The sequence below is a fragment of the Mauremys reevesii genome, linkage group 3, assembly GCF_016161935.1.
Source record: "Mauremys reevesii isolate NIE-2019 linkage group 3, ASM1616193v1, whole genome shotgun sequence".
Classification (NCBI taxonomy): domain Eukaryota; kingdom Metazoa; phylum Chordata; order Testudines; family Geoemydidae; genus Mauremys; species Mauremys reevesii.
The window spans coordinates 174,063,832-174,080,258 of NC_052625.1; the positions used below are offsets into that span (position 1 = coordinate 174,063,832).

A 16,427-nucleotide genomic window follows, 5' to 3' on the forward strand; every position below is an offset into this window, starting at 1 on the left:
TCGCTTGGCCTCCTTCGACTTAGGAGCCGGGCCTTGCTGGCCGTGCCGCTCTTTGTCGTTGACAGACTGCACCACCAAGGACGAGGGGGCAGGGTGCACATACAAATGCTCATATCCCTTGGAAGGGACCATGTACCTGCGTTTCACCCCTCGGGCTGTGGGTGCAATAGAGGACGGAGTCTGCCATAAGGTATCAGCGTTCGCCTGGATAGTCCTTATGAAGGGGAGAGCTATGCGGGTTGGAGCGTCCGCGGACAAAATGGTGACTATCGGATCATTCACTTCCGATACCTCCTCAGCCTGCAGATCCATTCGCAGTGCCACCCTGCGAAGGAGCTCCTGGTGTGCCCGTAAGTCAATTGGCAGGGGACCTGCCGATGACGAGCCTGCCACCGCCTCATCCGGGGAAGAGGAGGAGGAAGAAATGCCGGGCAGGATGGCGTCTTGGTCAGCATCTGGGCCCTGTGAAGGTTCCTGCTCCAGAGGTTCCTGGGCAGGCTGATTACCTTCCTCCGCAGCGGATGGTATGTCAGTGTCAACTGGGGGGCGGCTTATAGTAGCCTCTGGGATGCGTGACTCGTGCGGCACGGTACGCGTGGGAGGCACAGGAGGACCTTGGGCTTGGTGGTAGGCCCAAGGGGTCCAATAACCCCACTGATGAGTGTCCTGGTCCGCGGGATGGGCCTGCTGGAAAACTCCCGAAGGGACCTGAGAGTCATGGTCATTGACATAGTAGCTGTCGGCGTGCAAAGAGGCCGAGGCGTGTCGAGAGGGCCAAGGTGGAGCAGATAAGCCCTGCGCCGAAGTGCCCACGGATCTCATTTCCCGCCTCTGTGGTGACCGGTGCCGGGAGGCATCTCGACATCGAGAGCAGGAGCGAGAATGGGACCTGTGACCGGCACGGTGCCGGGAGGTCGACCGGGATCTCCATGATCGGTGCCAGGAGCGACTCCGCGAGTCGCGACGGCCATATCGGTACCGAGAGCTTGATCGGTGCCGGGAGTGACGAGTCGGAGAGCGGGAGAATGACCGGTGCCGCGAGTCTGACCGGTGCCGTGTGGTTGAGCGATGCTGGGACTGCGAGCGGCGTTGCGATTGGCGCCCAGATCGAGATCGGCGTCGAGAGCGTGAGCGGTGCCGAGAACGGGAACGGGATCGGTGCCAGTCAGAGTCGGTGCCGGCAGGCGGCTTAAACATTGACGGCTTGCCCATGGAGCGGGGAGCCCGCACCAGCGGTGCCGGGGGTGGTGGCACAGCCGGGTCTGTCAATGCGATGAGGTCCCGTGCCGCCTCGAAGGCCTCTGGAGTTGACGGCAGTGGCATCTCCACCGCGGCCGGAGCCGGGGAGGTCACAGGTGCCTGGCTCGATAGCCTCTCAGGGGCCGGAGTCGCTGGTGCCAGCAGAAGCGTCTGCGGCGGAGGAACCGGTGCCGCGGCAGGTTTCGGTGCCAGGCGGTCCAGACGGGGCACACTCTGGTGCTTCGGAGCCGGCGGTGCCGTAGAGGCAGCGGCTTTTCCCTTCTTCGCCTTCGGCGAGAGAGAGCGTCTTTGTGCTGGTTTCGGTGCCGATGGTGCTTTCGGTGGCACAGCAGAGTGGCCCGGCGCCGTGGCGGCGCTGCGAGAGTCCAGAGGGACAGCGGGTGGTGCCGCCGGGTTAAGGCTGCCTCCTTTAGGAGTTGTTTAAGCCTAATGTCTCTTTCCCTCTTTGTGCCAGGCTTGAAAGCCTTGCAAATTGGGCACTTAGTAGATAAGTGCGACTCTCCTAAACACTTCAAACAGGAGCTATGAGGATCTCCTGTAGGCATAGGCCTGCGGCAGGCCGAGCACGGCTTGAAACCCGGGGAGCCGGGCATACGCTCCGGTCCCGGGTGCGGGTGGGGCTAACCCCCGAACCCGCTAACTATCTAACACTAAACTGATTTTAAACTATCAAAAAGAAGAAAACCTAAGCTAAGATAGTAACTATGTACAAATTTTTACAGAGAAAATCTATGAGGAACCTAGGGAAGCGGAGGTCAGACAAGCTGCACTCCACTGTTCCAACGACCGACACGGGCGGTAAAAAGGAACTGAGGGTCGGGTGGGTTGGCTGAGGTATATATGCGGTGCCGTTATGGCGCCACTCCAGGGGGCACTCAGCCGACCCACTGGGGTTGCTAGGGTAAAAGTCTTCCGACGAAAGTGCACGCGGCGCGCACACACCTAACTGGAATGGATATGAGCAATCACTCAAAGAAGAACGTTACAAGCACATTTTAAAATTTCAATTTTTCTCTTTCCTTTTCTTTTCCTTATAAAATGTAGATAAAGAGATTCAATAATTGCAATCTTCTTTCTAATCTTCATTCCAAGCATTCATTTCAAAACTTGACTTAAAAAAATTTAAAATCTGCCATCACCTCAAGTGTGCAATTTCAAGAGCTGTCATGATTCAATTAACGACTCCCTGCTCCTGCTCCCCCCCACAAAGTAAATAAACCCACAGCTTTACTGCACACTACTGCCTTGTGTTTCAGAATAAAATCTGAAAAGTAATATTTTGAATGATGCAAAGTGCAGAGTCCCTTATACACCAGATCTTTGTGTATACTTGTGTAGGCACTGAAGGCCAAAGTGTTTCAGTGGAGATCTCAGGACAGGATGCTACTCTATCTTGGCCCAATTCTGGTTGGTCTCTGGTCAAACTAGAGAGGTGTTCAATTAATAAAGGTAATTTAACATTGTAAAATTATTTGGGATACCTTTGGGTAGTCTCTTACAAGGAAGGAGGACTTTAAATATAGTACTATTTACTAGTTTTAATCCTTACTAAACTAATTATAAATGATTCTGAACTTAAAGCACCTAGACAAATTACCAAAGCCACACCCATACCCCGACTGCACCCACATCAGCTGGCCCTCCAGACCTTGCCTTCAGGCCCTTCTCCTGCAACCTCAGTTGGCTGGATGGTGTTCAGCCAATCTGCCTCTGAAACACACCCAGGAAACAATCGGTATGCACTCATGCTTCACACCATCCATATCTTTGCCCTGATGTCCCGCCCCGATGCCAAATGGCAGGACCTGCTGCCACCTAAGGAGGGCCCGGCTACACTGGTCCTACAGCCCTCCTGGGATACTAGCTGGTGGCACCTTCATGGAATCATGAGCACAGGCGTGTACCTGGCATGGTTCAAGAACTCCCCTGACATCTGTCCTTTCTGTGGCCAGAGGGAGACCCTGGCATACTTCTATGTAAAGTGTGTCAGATTGCAGACCCTCTTCTGGCTTGTGTAGAACCTCTTACGGAGATTCTGGCTGCACTGTCTTCCACACCGGTATACCACATCCATGGGCCCACAAAGTCACGAGACCTCATAATCAACCTCCTCCTAGTGCTGGCCAAGTCAGCCATCCATCACAGTAGGAGAAGGAAGCTGAACGGGGCGCGGGTGCTCTGTGACTATGTGGCCTAATTCCGGTCCCTTATCTGCTCAAATCTCTGGGCAGAGTTCCTCTGAAGAGCATCCACTGACTCCTTAGATTCCTTTGAGGAGCAGTGGGAGCTGTCTGGCGTTCTCTGCTTGGTGCGTCCCCGTCCCCAAATGATCCCTCATTATTACCCTCTGATGTCACTCCTGATCCTGTTTTTTTATCCTCTTGATGCCTGGGTCCGTGGTTCCTCATTGTTAATTGAGGGGGAAGGTCTTTTGTTTTGGGTAGGCCTACGCCTGCCCACCCTCAGTGCTTCAAACAGTACCCACACCAACTCTGAAAGTCTGAATCCAAACTTTGCAGGTTTACTACCCAGGCACTTCCTTAAAAAAATAACTGTGCAGAGACACTGATAAAGGTCAAAACTCTGGAACCAATGCACACTCTAGTGAGCAAACCCTAGTGAGTACCTAATCACTCAAGTAGTTTCACTGGGTTTCCAATGAGGGGCCTCCACAATATGGCCTGAAGAAAAATAAACTAAACTAAACCAACCAAAAATAATAGGATTGAAAACTTGATCATTTTTTATTGAATTGCAAAATTGATAGATATATAAAAATAATTAGTCAAGCAATTTTTATAGGGCCTCAGAAAATGTTAACTTGAAGTTTAAATTATACTTGTCTTAGATATAAGGCCTGTTACATGGCTTGAAAGCTAGATAAAGGACTGCAAACAAAAGGTTAACACACTCCCCAAGACAGCAGCAGTAGAGCTTCAGAGACTTAGTGGGGTTTGGGAAGGGGATAGAGGTGAGACTAGTGCACTCTGGGTCCTCTAACTGAGTGGAGGAAGTCAACAGTAGGTGAGATCTGCTGATGGCAATTCTCCAGCTTTATCTTTCACCTCTGTGCAGCACAGGAGCTTTTTAAACCCATCTTACAAAAAAGTCTAAAAGGAAGGGGGAGAATTTGAGGAAATAGGGTTGAATCAAAGTGCTATTTCCTTTGATGCAATTTCAATAGACTCCCACAAGAAAGTCATAAAGCAACAACTGACACAGCATAAGTGTGTTATGTTGCACTGTCCAGTTCAATGTATGAAAGATGTTGTATCATATTTACAATTCCCATGTCTCATCCTCTCCCTCCTCATTCACCCTTTTTTGGGTGGTATCTTCAAAGTTTCTTAGTGGTGGTAGTGCAAGGGGCCTGAACACTCTGAGATCATGGTCCTTTGTTCAATGCTCTGTCTGACACACACACACACACACAAAAACAATATTAGCCAGTGCAGAGAGTTCTCCTGCAATTAGTACTCTGCTTGCTGGCGTAGGAGTGGAAAATGGCCCAGAAGTCATAGCAGATGCCAAACCATGCTGTTATGACCTATGGGTTGAGTGTCAACATTCTGTTGCCTTGCACAGAAACATGTTACACCACTACCCCGATATAACACGACCTGATATAACACGAGTTCGCATACAACGCGGTACAGCTCTGACACGCTGCTCTGAGCAGTGTGTTAAGGGTGCCGGGCTGAGGCCGAGGGGTTGGCTAAGGGACAGAGGGTCTCAGGGGCGGTCAGGGGCTCCCTCCTAGTGTTTAGGAGGCAGGAGCTGTGTGGGGGGGCCCCGCAGTCCCAGAGTGGCCCAGGGGATTAGCGGGGGGCCAGGAGCAGCCTGCTCCGCATCCCTCGCCCCGGCCCCAGCTGAGTCGCTCGGGGGAGGGGGCTTGGGGCAAGGGATACCCCCGCACTCACCGGCAGCGGCGGAAGTGGAGCAGCCCGGCCCCAGTCCGCTCCACCAGCTGCCAGCCGCAGTGCTCCGCTTCCCACCACTGGTGAGTACGGGAGGCGTCCTTTCCCCAACCTCCCCGCACTCACTGGCGGTGGGAAGTGAAGCGCCGCAGCTGGGAAGTGGCGGAGTGGAGCAGGCTGGGGCCACATTGCTCCGCTTCCCGCCACTGACCCGTGAGTGCCTGTCAGAGGGCGGGGGCTGTGGAGAGGGGTCAGAGCAGTCAGTGGACAGGGAGCAGGGGGGTTGGGTATGGGGTGGGGTCCTGGGGTGATTAGGGACAGGGGTCTCTGGAGGGGGCAGTCAGGGAACAAGGAACGGGGCGGGGGGGGCAAAGCAAGTTCAATATAACGTGGTCTCACCTATAACGCGGTGAGATTTTTTGTCTCCCAAGGACCACGTTATATCGGGGTAGAGGTGTATACAGATACTCACACAGGTAAGTGCTCATGAATATACGGTGAGCAAATTTCACTCTCTCAATCAAATAATGAAAAGGACCTCTATGATAACAAACTGCAATATTCCAGACCTCATTATAAATTTTTAGTTGACAGAAAAGAATAAAGAGGAACTATGTAACATAATCAAATCTCCCCCCAATAAACAATAAATTACTTATATTTATACCAAATAGAGCAAAATGCAGCCAGAAAAACAAAGATAAAAATGCAAAATCCAAATTATATTCTCAACAAAGCCTAAAATGTTAAGTAGAGCACCTGTTTGTGTGCAACAAAGGTTTTGTATGAAAGGGGGGGAAGGCACAATAAAACAGTACACAGGCTTTTTACAGGATGTGTTTTTTGCAAGGACTATCATGTTTTTAATCTATGAAACATCTGGGACCAAAAAATCAATTTGTACCATTTTTTAAGATAGAATAGTTTTAAAGTTTGTAATCCAGTTTCTACAATATAAATCTGCACAAAACTAACAGCACAGGGCTTTAGGCTTTTTCTGGGAATATAAAATATGCAGAATCCTACCAGGCCATATTGCCATGGGCTGTGTTGTCAAGGTGACAGAGTAGCTCCAGGGTTTGAGTGTTGCTTGATGAATCATCAGGGGATTCATGACTGCCTGATTCCAATTCCTTCGGCATCCTCCAAACAGCCGCACATGTCATGACTTTACTGTCTGAAGCTAAGCAACAGAGGATAATGTCAACAGATCATTGTACAGGAGACATACTGTATACATACATCAACATCTATGCAAATCTTTAAGCAATGCACATCTGCTGTTTAAAATATTTAAAATATTATATTAAGCTGAATTCAAAGAACATACAACACAGATAAAGGTGCAGACCTCAAGTCAGCAATCAGTTCACCGCAGAACTCATAATTAGCATACATTTAACCCACTTTTCCATGTTTTAAAGCCAAAATTCAGTTCTGATGAAAACAAATTTTCCAAGCCCCATTCCCCATATGTTCCTTTTAATTAATGTTAGAAGTGAAAATGACCCCTTCTCAAGTGTATAATTTGCACCTTAACAGTAATAATTTAGCCACAATTTTAAAATTTCTTCACGTGGATTTGCTGGGTTATCCCCAGTTTGCATGTATGGCACTAAGTCACATCCTTTGAGGTGAAAGACTGTTTCAAAAAGACTTCTCCTCTAAACATATTCGCATTCAAATTCCTTCCTTTAATTCCAGCTGTAAAAACACAGTTTCCAAAAAAGACAAATACAGGATTTATTTATTTTTTTTTAAAAAAAGCAGCAACAGCTCTTTAAACCCCTTTATGCTTAAATTTGCCGTTAAAAAAATGATGATGTAGCAAAATATAGGTGTAGCTCTGAAAGCAGTCTATCAGCACTATAGGGAAAAGAATGTTGTGCAGCCCATCTTCATTACCCTGCACCGTGTGTAGCCATTTGCATTAGTGCAAAGTGGGTGTAAGCATTACTAGATCAGAATGGCAATAATTTGCAACCACTCTGCACTGGTGCAAATTGCTATGCAACAGAGAATCTGGTTCAAGGTCAACAAGGGAATAGCACAGGGATGGGCAAACCTTTTGGCCCGAGGGCCACATCTGGGAATAGAAATTGTATGGCGGGCCATGAATGCTCACAAAATTGGGGTTGGGGTGTGGAAGGGGGTGAGTGCTCTGGCTGGGGTTGTCGGCTCCAGGGTGGGGCCAGAAATGAGGAGTTCAGGGTGCAGGAGGGGGCTGCAGGTTGGGGCGGAGGGGTTCGGAAGGGGATCAGGGCTGGTGCAGGGAGTTGGGGCTCCAGAGGAGGCCAGGGATGCAGGCTCCGGGCTGCACTTAACTCAAGCGGCTCCTGGAAGCAGCGGCCACGTCCCCCTTCCAGCTCCTACACGGAACCGCAGCCAGGCGGCTCTGCACGCTGCCCTGTCTGCAGGCGCTGCCTCTGCAGCAACCTTTGGCCACAGTTTCCGGCCAATGGGAGCTGCGGGGGTGGCACTTGGGGTGGGGGCAGTGTGCAGAGCAGGAGCCAGAGCGGGGCCATACTGCTGTTTATGGGAGCGGCCCCAGACCCTGCTCCCCAGCTGGGGCACCTGAGTGGGGTAAGTCCCAGATCCCGCTCCCCAGCGGGAGCTTGAGGGACGGATGAAAATGGCTGGCGGGCCAGATCCGGCTCGTGGGCTGTAGTTTGCCCACCCCTGGAACAGCAGGTCAGTACAAGATACTGCTGCACACAAAAATCCTACCATTGATGGCAATAGTGAGGAGACCACTAATAGTAGGGGATTGGGTTGGGGGGCAGTTTGGGGAAGATTGAATCCCTATTAAAATAGTCTGTGTGAAAATCCAATAGGTAAGCAATGGTTACTTTTAAAAAAACATTTCCTTTGAAGAGTCGCTTTGTATTAGGAACTGAGAGACATGGGACTTCTTTCTGAGTACATATGACTGATTTTAGTCTGGAGCTATGAACTGAGGTGATTCTGCTGACTTTGAGAATTAAGGGAAAGGAAACAGGAGCAACTGTACTACAAAACAGTATCTTGGACTAAGATGTCAGCAACATGGATACAGAAACCAAACAAGTCCATATTACAAAGCAGTTTGAAGCAAATATATATAAATAAGACATACAAACTACTTCCCCAGGGACAGAAGAGGGAAGCATTTAATCCAAAATAAATAATAATAAATAAGAAATCTTAGTTATCTGTGAGATACACGAAAAGTAACTACATAAAAATTGGATGAAATTAGGAAAGACCAATGGAAGATGATGATAATCACTTCAAAAGGAGGATGGCTAAAGGGGAGGCTTAATTTACTGTGCAGACTTCAGAACTTGTTATCTGGCAAATGTATACACTCGGGTTGTGACAAAAACAGAGTCTAGAATTTGTACATGAATTTGGTCAAAGAGGCGATTTGGAATCACGACAGTGTTGGACAATCCCCTTTTGTCTGTTGCTATGCAAAGAGACCTGTTCTAATTGTAGTGCATGCCGAGTGACTGATCAATATTTAAAACTCACCTAATAGTATACCAAATTCCCCACTTCAATTCAATGTAGGTACTGAACAAAAAAGAAAAAGCAACTCAATATTGCTATTTTTCTTACCAAATGGTAAAGCAGTGCACCTAACACACTAAGCAGCTCCACTATACAAATAAAAATAAAAATAAAAAACTACCCACTTAGGCTAAATGTCAGTAAGTTCTGTGAAGACATCATTCTTGAGAATGCTATGTTTGTGTACTCAGTATCAGCTATGAGAAAGCATATTGTAAAAAAAACAAAAAAAAGAAAAAAAAAAAAGCAAGCACCTGGAGGCTGTCTCACTACCACTGAGATGCACAGAGAACCATGAAAGGTGTAAGAAGCTCAGAAGAGGCCATGGCACATAGACTCTGGAGAGTCTTAACTAGGGTTAAGATCCATAGCACCTGTGGGGAGAAAATGGCAAGTGATTTTCAGCTAGATTCTTTTGGGAGGAATTTGGGAGAGTGGCGAGTTAGGTATAGTCTTTGGTAGAAGTGGTGGTGGTTTGTTTTTTTTTTTTTTTTTGTGGCAAACCACCTATGACTAAGTTTGTCTAAAGGTAAAGATCATGGCAAACTCCTCCTACCCTCCCCTCCCCCCCCCCCCCCAAATCAAAGGGTGAGGCAGACCAGCACATTACCACTTTTTGCTTTAACAAATTTAAACTCTCTTTAACATCACTTCATTTCTTTGTCTGGGTCTACTAGATGATCCACTATTATTATTTAGATTACAGTAGTGTAACCCACACACCTTCTAGGTGTGGTGTTCTATCCCATCTAGTAGCATCAAGACCACTTAGAGAGCCTACAGTTAACAGCCAGTTGGCTTTTAGCTCATGCACTAAGCTCCAGAGGTCCCAGGTTCGATCATGCCCGCTGACGACCAGGGTCTGTCGGCGTTACAGTAGCATCCAAGTGTGCTAGGCACTAAACATACACAGAAAGGCTTGTCTCCACCTGAAGAGCTTATAGTCTAAAAAACAGACATTTTCCTTCAATCATCTCCAGACTGCAATGGCTATAACCAGAAAAGAGTCTACCCTAAATGAGCTGGTTAACTGAGACAGTGCCCATATGCAGCTTCACACTATCTATTATTTACTGAAAAACATGGTGGAGAACAACTGCACTCTGATAATTTCCTGTTCCATGAAACCCAAAGTAGAAAAGCTGGCTGTGGAACTGAGGAGTCCAGCAGAGATTGTGATCCGAATTTGAACACTCTGAAGTTAACCCATATTCTGAACATGTGAGCAAGACTCATCTGTCAAGCATATAAGAGAATTCTCCTTACCACTTCAGTGCACCCCCATTTGGTGCCATATTTCCAGCTGCAGCCAAACCTTGATGCTTTAGAAGATAGCAAAAAAAAACAAACCAAAACAAAAACAATACAAAAAAAAACCCCACCAGAATACATCTGGCCAATTGTGCAAAGGGAAAAATTCCTTCAAGAACCCTGCAGACGATCAGTTTACGCCCTGAAGCATAAGATTTTATTATATGATTTTGTTCGATTCACCTCAGCAAAGACAGGATTTTAAGCTCCGCAAAAGGGGTATCTGGGATCTTAATTTTAACCTCTGAGTATCTCTGCAATGTTGAGTCTAAGGCCTGGTCGCTATCCCACAGTGCACCACTCTGTTGACGCTCTGGACAGCAGTCCGAGCTTGGATTCTCTGCCCAGCACACAGGAAATGAGCAATCCCAGAATAGAAAGAGGTCCCCAGCATGGAGTGACCGAAGTCCAGGATCTGATCGCTGTGTAAGTGAAGGACCTAAGACAAGGGGTCAAAAAGTCAGAGTGCCCCACCAGTGACGGTGGACTCGAGGGAGGGGAAGATGAGGAAGGGTCTTTAGAGGACGGCGCGCGCGACATGGAAATAAACATTTATTTTTATAACATTGTTATAGAAAAATAGAAACAGTATTTACAAAATTCTAAATATTAAACTATAATATATATTAAAGTATATGAAGAGAAGGTCCACACAAATGGACTTTAAGAAATTCTAAATATTTACAAATTAAAACAGTCTAAATATTAAACTATAATATATATTAAACTATATAAAGAGAAGGTCCACACAAAGGGGGATAGAAAAATAGTCGAAGCAGACTCTTCCACGCCAGGACATCCGAATATAGAGTGGAACCATCGCTCTACTAGCATTGCTGCATATGGTCCTGGTCGTGATCTCGGTCTGCAAATACTGCATCTAAGTAGGGCAATTAGTGTAGTGTTACTATTGTTAATGGTTTACAATTAGGTTGCATAACAATGAAGTCCACAGAGAACAAGCATGCATTGATCGCTTATCCTTTCTGCTTTGCACATTGCCTTTAGCAGGAGAGCACAGCTAACCAGTAACAGATAAGCAGTATGTACTGTAAGGCTTACCAGGACTTTGTGCAAGAGGGATGCAGCTATCTTTCAGTGCAATGGCGCCGCCTATGAGAGTATTCGAAATCTCGGACTAGTTCTGAGATCTCCTGAGACTTGGTCTTGTTAACTGAAACTGACTAGACTGTGTTTACTGTTGGCAAACATGTATGTGTTCAAGGAAATCACCTACTTTTTCACATCACACAGCAAGAAAAGACAAGGGACGACATGTTCCAGGAACTGATGGCCAGCTCAGAGCGGGAGCGGCAGAGCAGAGACAGTCGAGGAGAGCCTGTGTCAGCAGCATCGCACACACCTGGAACGGGAGGATAGGTGGCGGCAGGAAGACCAGCAGGCGATGTTCTGCAAGACCGCAGTCAGGAGAGAGAGCCCCTGCAGTGCATCTGCAACCGCTCCAACGCCAAGAAGTCCTGTCCCCTCACCCAAAGTGACAAGACGGAGAACTGTCCCTGCACCGCAGCACACCGAGAATGTTAGAGACTCCTGTCGCGCTGGAAATTTGTACAAGCTCTTTCTTTACAGAATCCACCAGTCCCAACTCCAAGGTCAAACCCCACTGTGTATTACATTATTAAAAGCGTTTGGTGTTACTGACTGTTTTCACTAAAAGCGGTTTTGTTACTGACTGTTTTTTCCACGCTTCTGGTGTCAGAAGACTTTCTGTTGTTCTGTGCCCACAGTGCCATGCTACAGACTTGGCTGCAGGGTCAACTGCAGGGCACACACAGACTGCAGTCACTAGGCACCAGGGACAGTCTGTGTGGTGTATGCTGCCCGGTCTTTCCTTGATGTGTATGCTTGTGCAGGGTCCTGGTGCCTGACATCCCCGAATGTAAAGGCAGGCTTCCTTCACATGCATTTGGACCGTAGTCCCGATCCCTCCCGGTGCCCGTAGTCACGATCCTCCCCGGTGCCCCGAGCCCCAAAAGAGACCTCATCCAGGGGCAGATACTCACCCTTCCCCACACCTCCCCTTCCAACGCCCAAACCCACAGCCGTCATGGTAACCCCTATCCAAGGACAGCATTCCTGCAAACCCACCCATCAGTGCACACCTTAACCAGCACAGAATGCTTCCATGTTTCAACGAATAAACAGAAATGCAAAGTCAACGAAAGATTTATTATTAATTACTAAAACATGTCCTTAGTTTTAAAACGAAACTTGGTTTATGATCAGGCTCTCTTAAAATCAAGTGGACAGTCACAGGTTACCCTGCTCCAAAGCCTCCTGATGCCTGGGATATTCTCTCAGCACGGGTGTCTGGCTGATCGTAAACAGCAGCCAGGCGATTTGCCTCAACCTCCCTCACAGAGATTGTGGAGCACACAGCAAGCAGCAACTACGGGATATTCTTTTCGCTGATGTCCGAGCGAGTCAGTAAAGGTCGCCATCTGCACACTCCACCACCATTCTGCACTTGCTCAGCCGGTAGTTGAAGAGTTCCTTTTCAGTGTCCAAGGCGCCTGTATAGGGCTTCATGAGCCAGGGCATTAGCGGGTAGGCCGGGTCCCGAGGATCACTGTAGGCATCTGCACATCCCCAACCGTTATTTTGTGGTCCGGGAAGAAAGTGCCTGCCTCTAAACAGACCAGTGTTCCTGAACACACGCGCGTCATGAACCTTGAAAGCCCACCCGACGTTGATGTTGGTAAAACGTCCTATGGTCCACCACAGCTTGCAGCACCATTGAAAAGTAGCCCTTTCGGTTAATGTACTGCTGGCCTGGTGGGCTGGTGCCAGGAAAGGGATGAGAGTCCCAACTATAGCCCCACCGCAGTTTGGGAATCCCATCTCGGCGAAGCCATCTATCATGGCCTGGACAATTCAGACAGTCACGACCTTAGAGAGCAGTTTCTCAACGATGAATGACAGCAATCCCCACGGTAGATTTGCCCACGCCAAAGTGGTTCGCGCTGTCTGGCGTGGCAAGTTTCCAGAGGGCTATGGCCACTCGCTTCTGCACAGTCAGGGCTGATCGCATCCTTGTGTCCTGGCGCTTCAGGGCAGGGACAGCAAGTCACACAGTTCAAGGAAAGTGCCCTTACGCATCCTGAAGTTTCGCAGCCACTCTGTGTCATCCCAGACCTGCAGCACTATGCGGTCCCACCAGTCTGTGCTTGTTTCACACCATGAACTTGACCCATTGCCACCATGATCTCCACCAGCATCTGACTGTGGAAGAGGTGGTGCAGCGATGATCGCAGCGGCTCCATGCTCGCAGTGCTGTGTGGCGCCGCGCTGTAAACCCACCAGAGAAGGCGCGAACATTTTTTCGCCGCGCCAAAAGGAAGAGGAGGGGGGCGGGATTGACGGTTCAATGACGACACATTTTTCCCAGCATGCATTCAAATGGGCAGCGGGAGTGCGGAACTGTGGATAGGTTCCCACAGTGCACCGAAGTTCGAATTTGTGTATTTAGTATGGATACACAAATTCGACTTATTAAGGTCGAATCCACAAATTCGACTTAAGTAGATTCGAAATAGTCCTGTAGTGTAGACAAGCCCTAAGGAAGCTAGTGTAACTTGTCAGTTGGAACCCCACTTAAGCTAGTCTCATGAGTTTGGGATTTCATCAAGACAATGCAAAAGCCAGCACATCACACAGATGCTTTGAAGAGTGAAGAAAACTAATTATTAATAGCAAAGAAAGGCACCTAAAGAGGAAGAATTTGAAGCAGGGCAAAGTTATCAAAAGCACCGAAGTAATTTTACCTGCGGCTACCAATAAAGAAAACCCATTTAAGTTTCAAGTGTGCGCAGTAACTGGGCAAAGATACTATCTAACTATAGTAACTATAAATGCTGTCAAGACCAAGCTGGAAAAGTGCCTCACTATTGTATGCACAGGAGACTCCACTGGGTGGTGAAAGCATAAAGATATATCATACTACCACATCTTGCAGACTTAGCTATGCCATTCCTTGGAGCCCAGTATCCAGTGTCCCTTCTGAAAGGCTATTTATCTACTTTGATATGATGTATATCAGATGCCATTTGTTCTCCCAAAGTGCAAGAGAGGCTTATCTTTTTGAAATGTAATTTGACCAGGATAGATTTACTGTATTAATAGCTGTTATTTTGTAGTACTTACTTGAAGCAGCAATTTTTTTAACTATTCGATTTTCATCTTAAACTGTTCTAAGCTTTCTACATTAGTGCATATCTTTATAATCCAGTGTTAGCATGAACACTAGCAAACACTTACAAGGGGTCCCTCTAGCTGAGAAGTCATTTGTCCCTGTTCACTATAGGTACATCTACACAACCTGTTGCAGCGACCCTCACAGCCCATGCTGACAGACTTGGGCTAGTGAGGCTCGAGCTAGCACTCTGAACATGGCTGTGGAGACAGTGCTTTGAAGTTAGGGCTCAGGCTGGATCTCGGGCTCTGGCGCCCGAGCCCAGCAAGCCCAAGTCTGTGGATTAGGGCTAGGAGGCTCGCTGCCACCAGCCGTGTAGACGTACCTAAAGGAGGAAGTAATTCAGCTATTTAGCCATCTCTGGTTCAAATTTACAGAAACTGAAATGAGAAACTTCTATCCATTATTTATCAAGATTAAAAATGACCTATTGTGAGATTACTCCCTCTTCCCCGCTCAATAATGGAAAAAAGCATCAACCTCACTGTAATGACAGTATTTCCTAAAATTTAATATTTACTAAAAATGGTTTCCCCAATGCTAAGGAGATGGAAGAATCTGAATTTAAAGGATGGCAACTCTTCACTTTGTAAGGCAAATGCTTTTGTATGCACCTAACAGATGCTAAAAGGTCTAAAGCAGAAAGGTGGCTCAGATTTTCATGTGTAAAATGGTGTAACACTACACACCAGCTTCACTTCATTTGGAAGTGGCTAGGGGACGAAATACAGCATGCATCAAAGAGGGACTATACAACTAACTTGCATAATAGATGCACAAAATCCCCAAGCATATCATCTTCAAAGACGCAAAGAGTCCTGTGGCACCTTATAGACTAACAGACGTATTGGAGCATGAGCTTTTGTGGGGTGAATACCCACTTCATCAGATGCATCCAACAAAATGGGTATTCGCTCACGAAAGCTCATCCTCCAATACGTCTGTTTAGTCTATAAGGTGCCACAGGAGTCTGCTGCTTTTACGGATCCAGACTAACACGGCTACCCCTCTGATCTTAAAAGACTTTATTCATAGCTGGAATTGGAAATGCTCACGGAAACTGATGGGCCAGTGTCAAGCTTTCATACTATGGTCTATTCTCAAGAACTGTATGTTCCTTGCAAGCCTTACTAGTTCTATTTTTAAATTTTGAAAGTATGCTGAAATTAGATGTTTCGCTGATTTCACTGGTGCATAAGAACTTAATTCAGAGCACTTTTCATCTTCCCTTACACTCATTTTATTGTACTTATACACACCTAACAATTCATTCCCAGAGGTGTGAAACCGAAATGGAATTCTCATGGCCTCACATTGAAGTCATTTTATGTATGCCTAGTCTAAACCCAGGTTAAATTTCCCTTTTATAGAAGGTATTTAAAAACAGGTGAAAGAGCCAGGAAGGCCTGGAATAGATTGTAACGTGTCAACCCATTATTACAGATGGAGTAAAGTTCTATTGTGGGTCATAACTCCTCAATTCAAATAATCAGCAGCTACAGATCTACAAGAGACTCAGTATAAAATAGCTCAACCCACATATGAACAAGACTCCCACAGCTACCTTCTCAATGGATATACAACAAGGGGATCACTAACTGCACAGTACTTACAGAAGTGACCGTACATCCATACGTTTCATGCCCAGGTTACTTTGGAAGTCTCTCATTACCTTAATAATTTTAAATTTTCCATTCTTACTACTATTGAACAGTATCACTTTAGCCCTTGAACTTGTCTTGTTCCCTTAGAAAAGATGTGAACCTGCACCTACAAGCAAATAGAAATGTATATTTTGGGGTCGGCAACCTTTCAGATGTGGTATGACAAGTTTTCATTTATTCACTCTAATTTAAGGTTTCGCGTGCCAGTAATACATTTTAACATTTTTAGAAGGTCTCTCTCTATAAGTCTATAAACTATTGTTGTATGTAAAGTAAACAAGTTTTTTAAAATGTTTAAGAAGCTTCATTTAAAATTAAATTAAAATGCTGATCTTATCAGTTTAGTGCAGTGGTTCTTAACCTGGGGTGCATGCACCCCCCTGGGGCAGGGCCGGTGCAAGGATATTTTGCGCCCTAGGTAAAACTTCCACCTTGCCGCCCCCCCCGGCACATCGGTTCATCGAGGGGCAAATCCCAACGAGCCTTTATGCACTCCAGGGGCCAACCGTG

The 16,427-nt window shown here is 46.9% G+C and overlaps 1 protein-coding gene across 3 annotated transcripts in view; it reads right to left on the minus strand.

Moving 5' to 3' along the window:
• The window catches only part of EIPR1 (EARP complex and GARP complex interacting protein 1), a 172,581-nt gene that overhangs the window by 78,177 nt on the left and 77,977 nt on the right, over positions 1–16,427 (minus strand). For all 3 annotated transcript variants that reach the window (XM_039530233.1, XM_039530230.1, XM_039530231.1), the window contains one exon: positions 6,204–6,360. In XM_039530233.1, the coding sequence (XP_039386167.1) occupies positions 6,204–6,360 (157 nt within the window). The remainder of the gene's footprint in view (positions 1–6,203; positions 6,361–16,427) is intronic.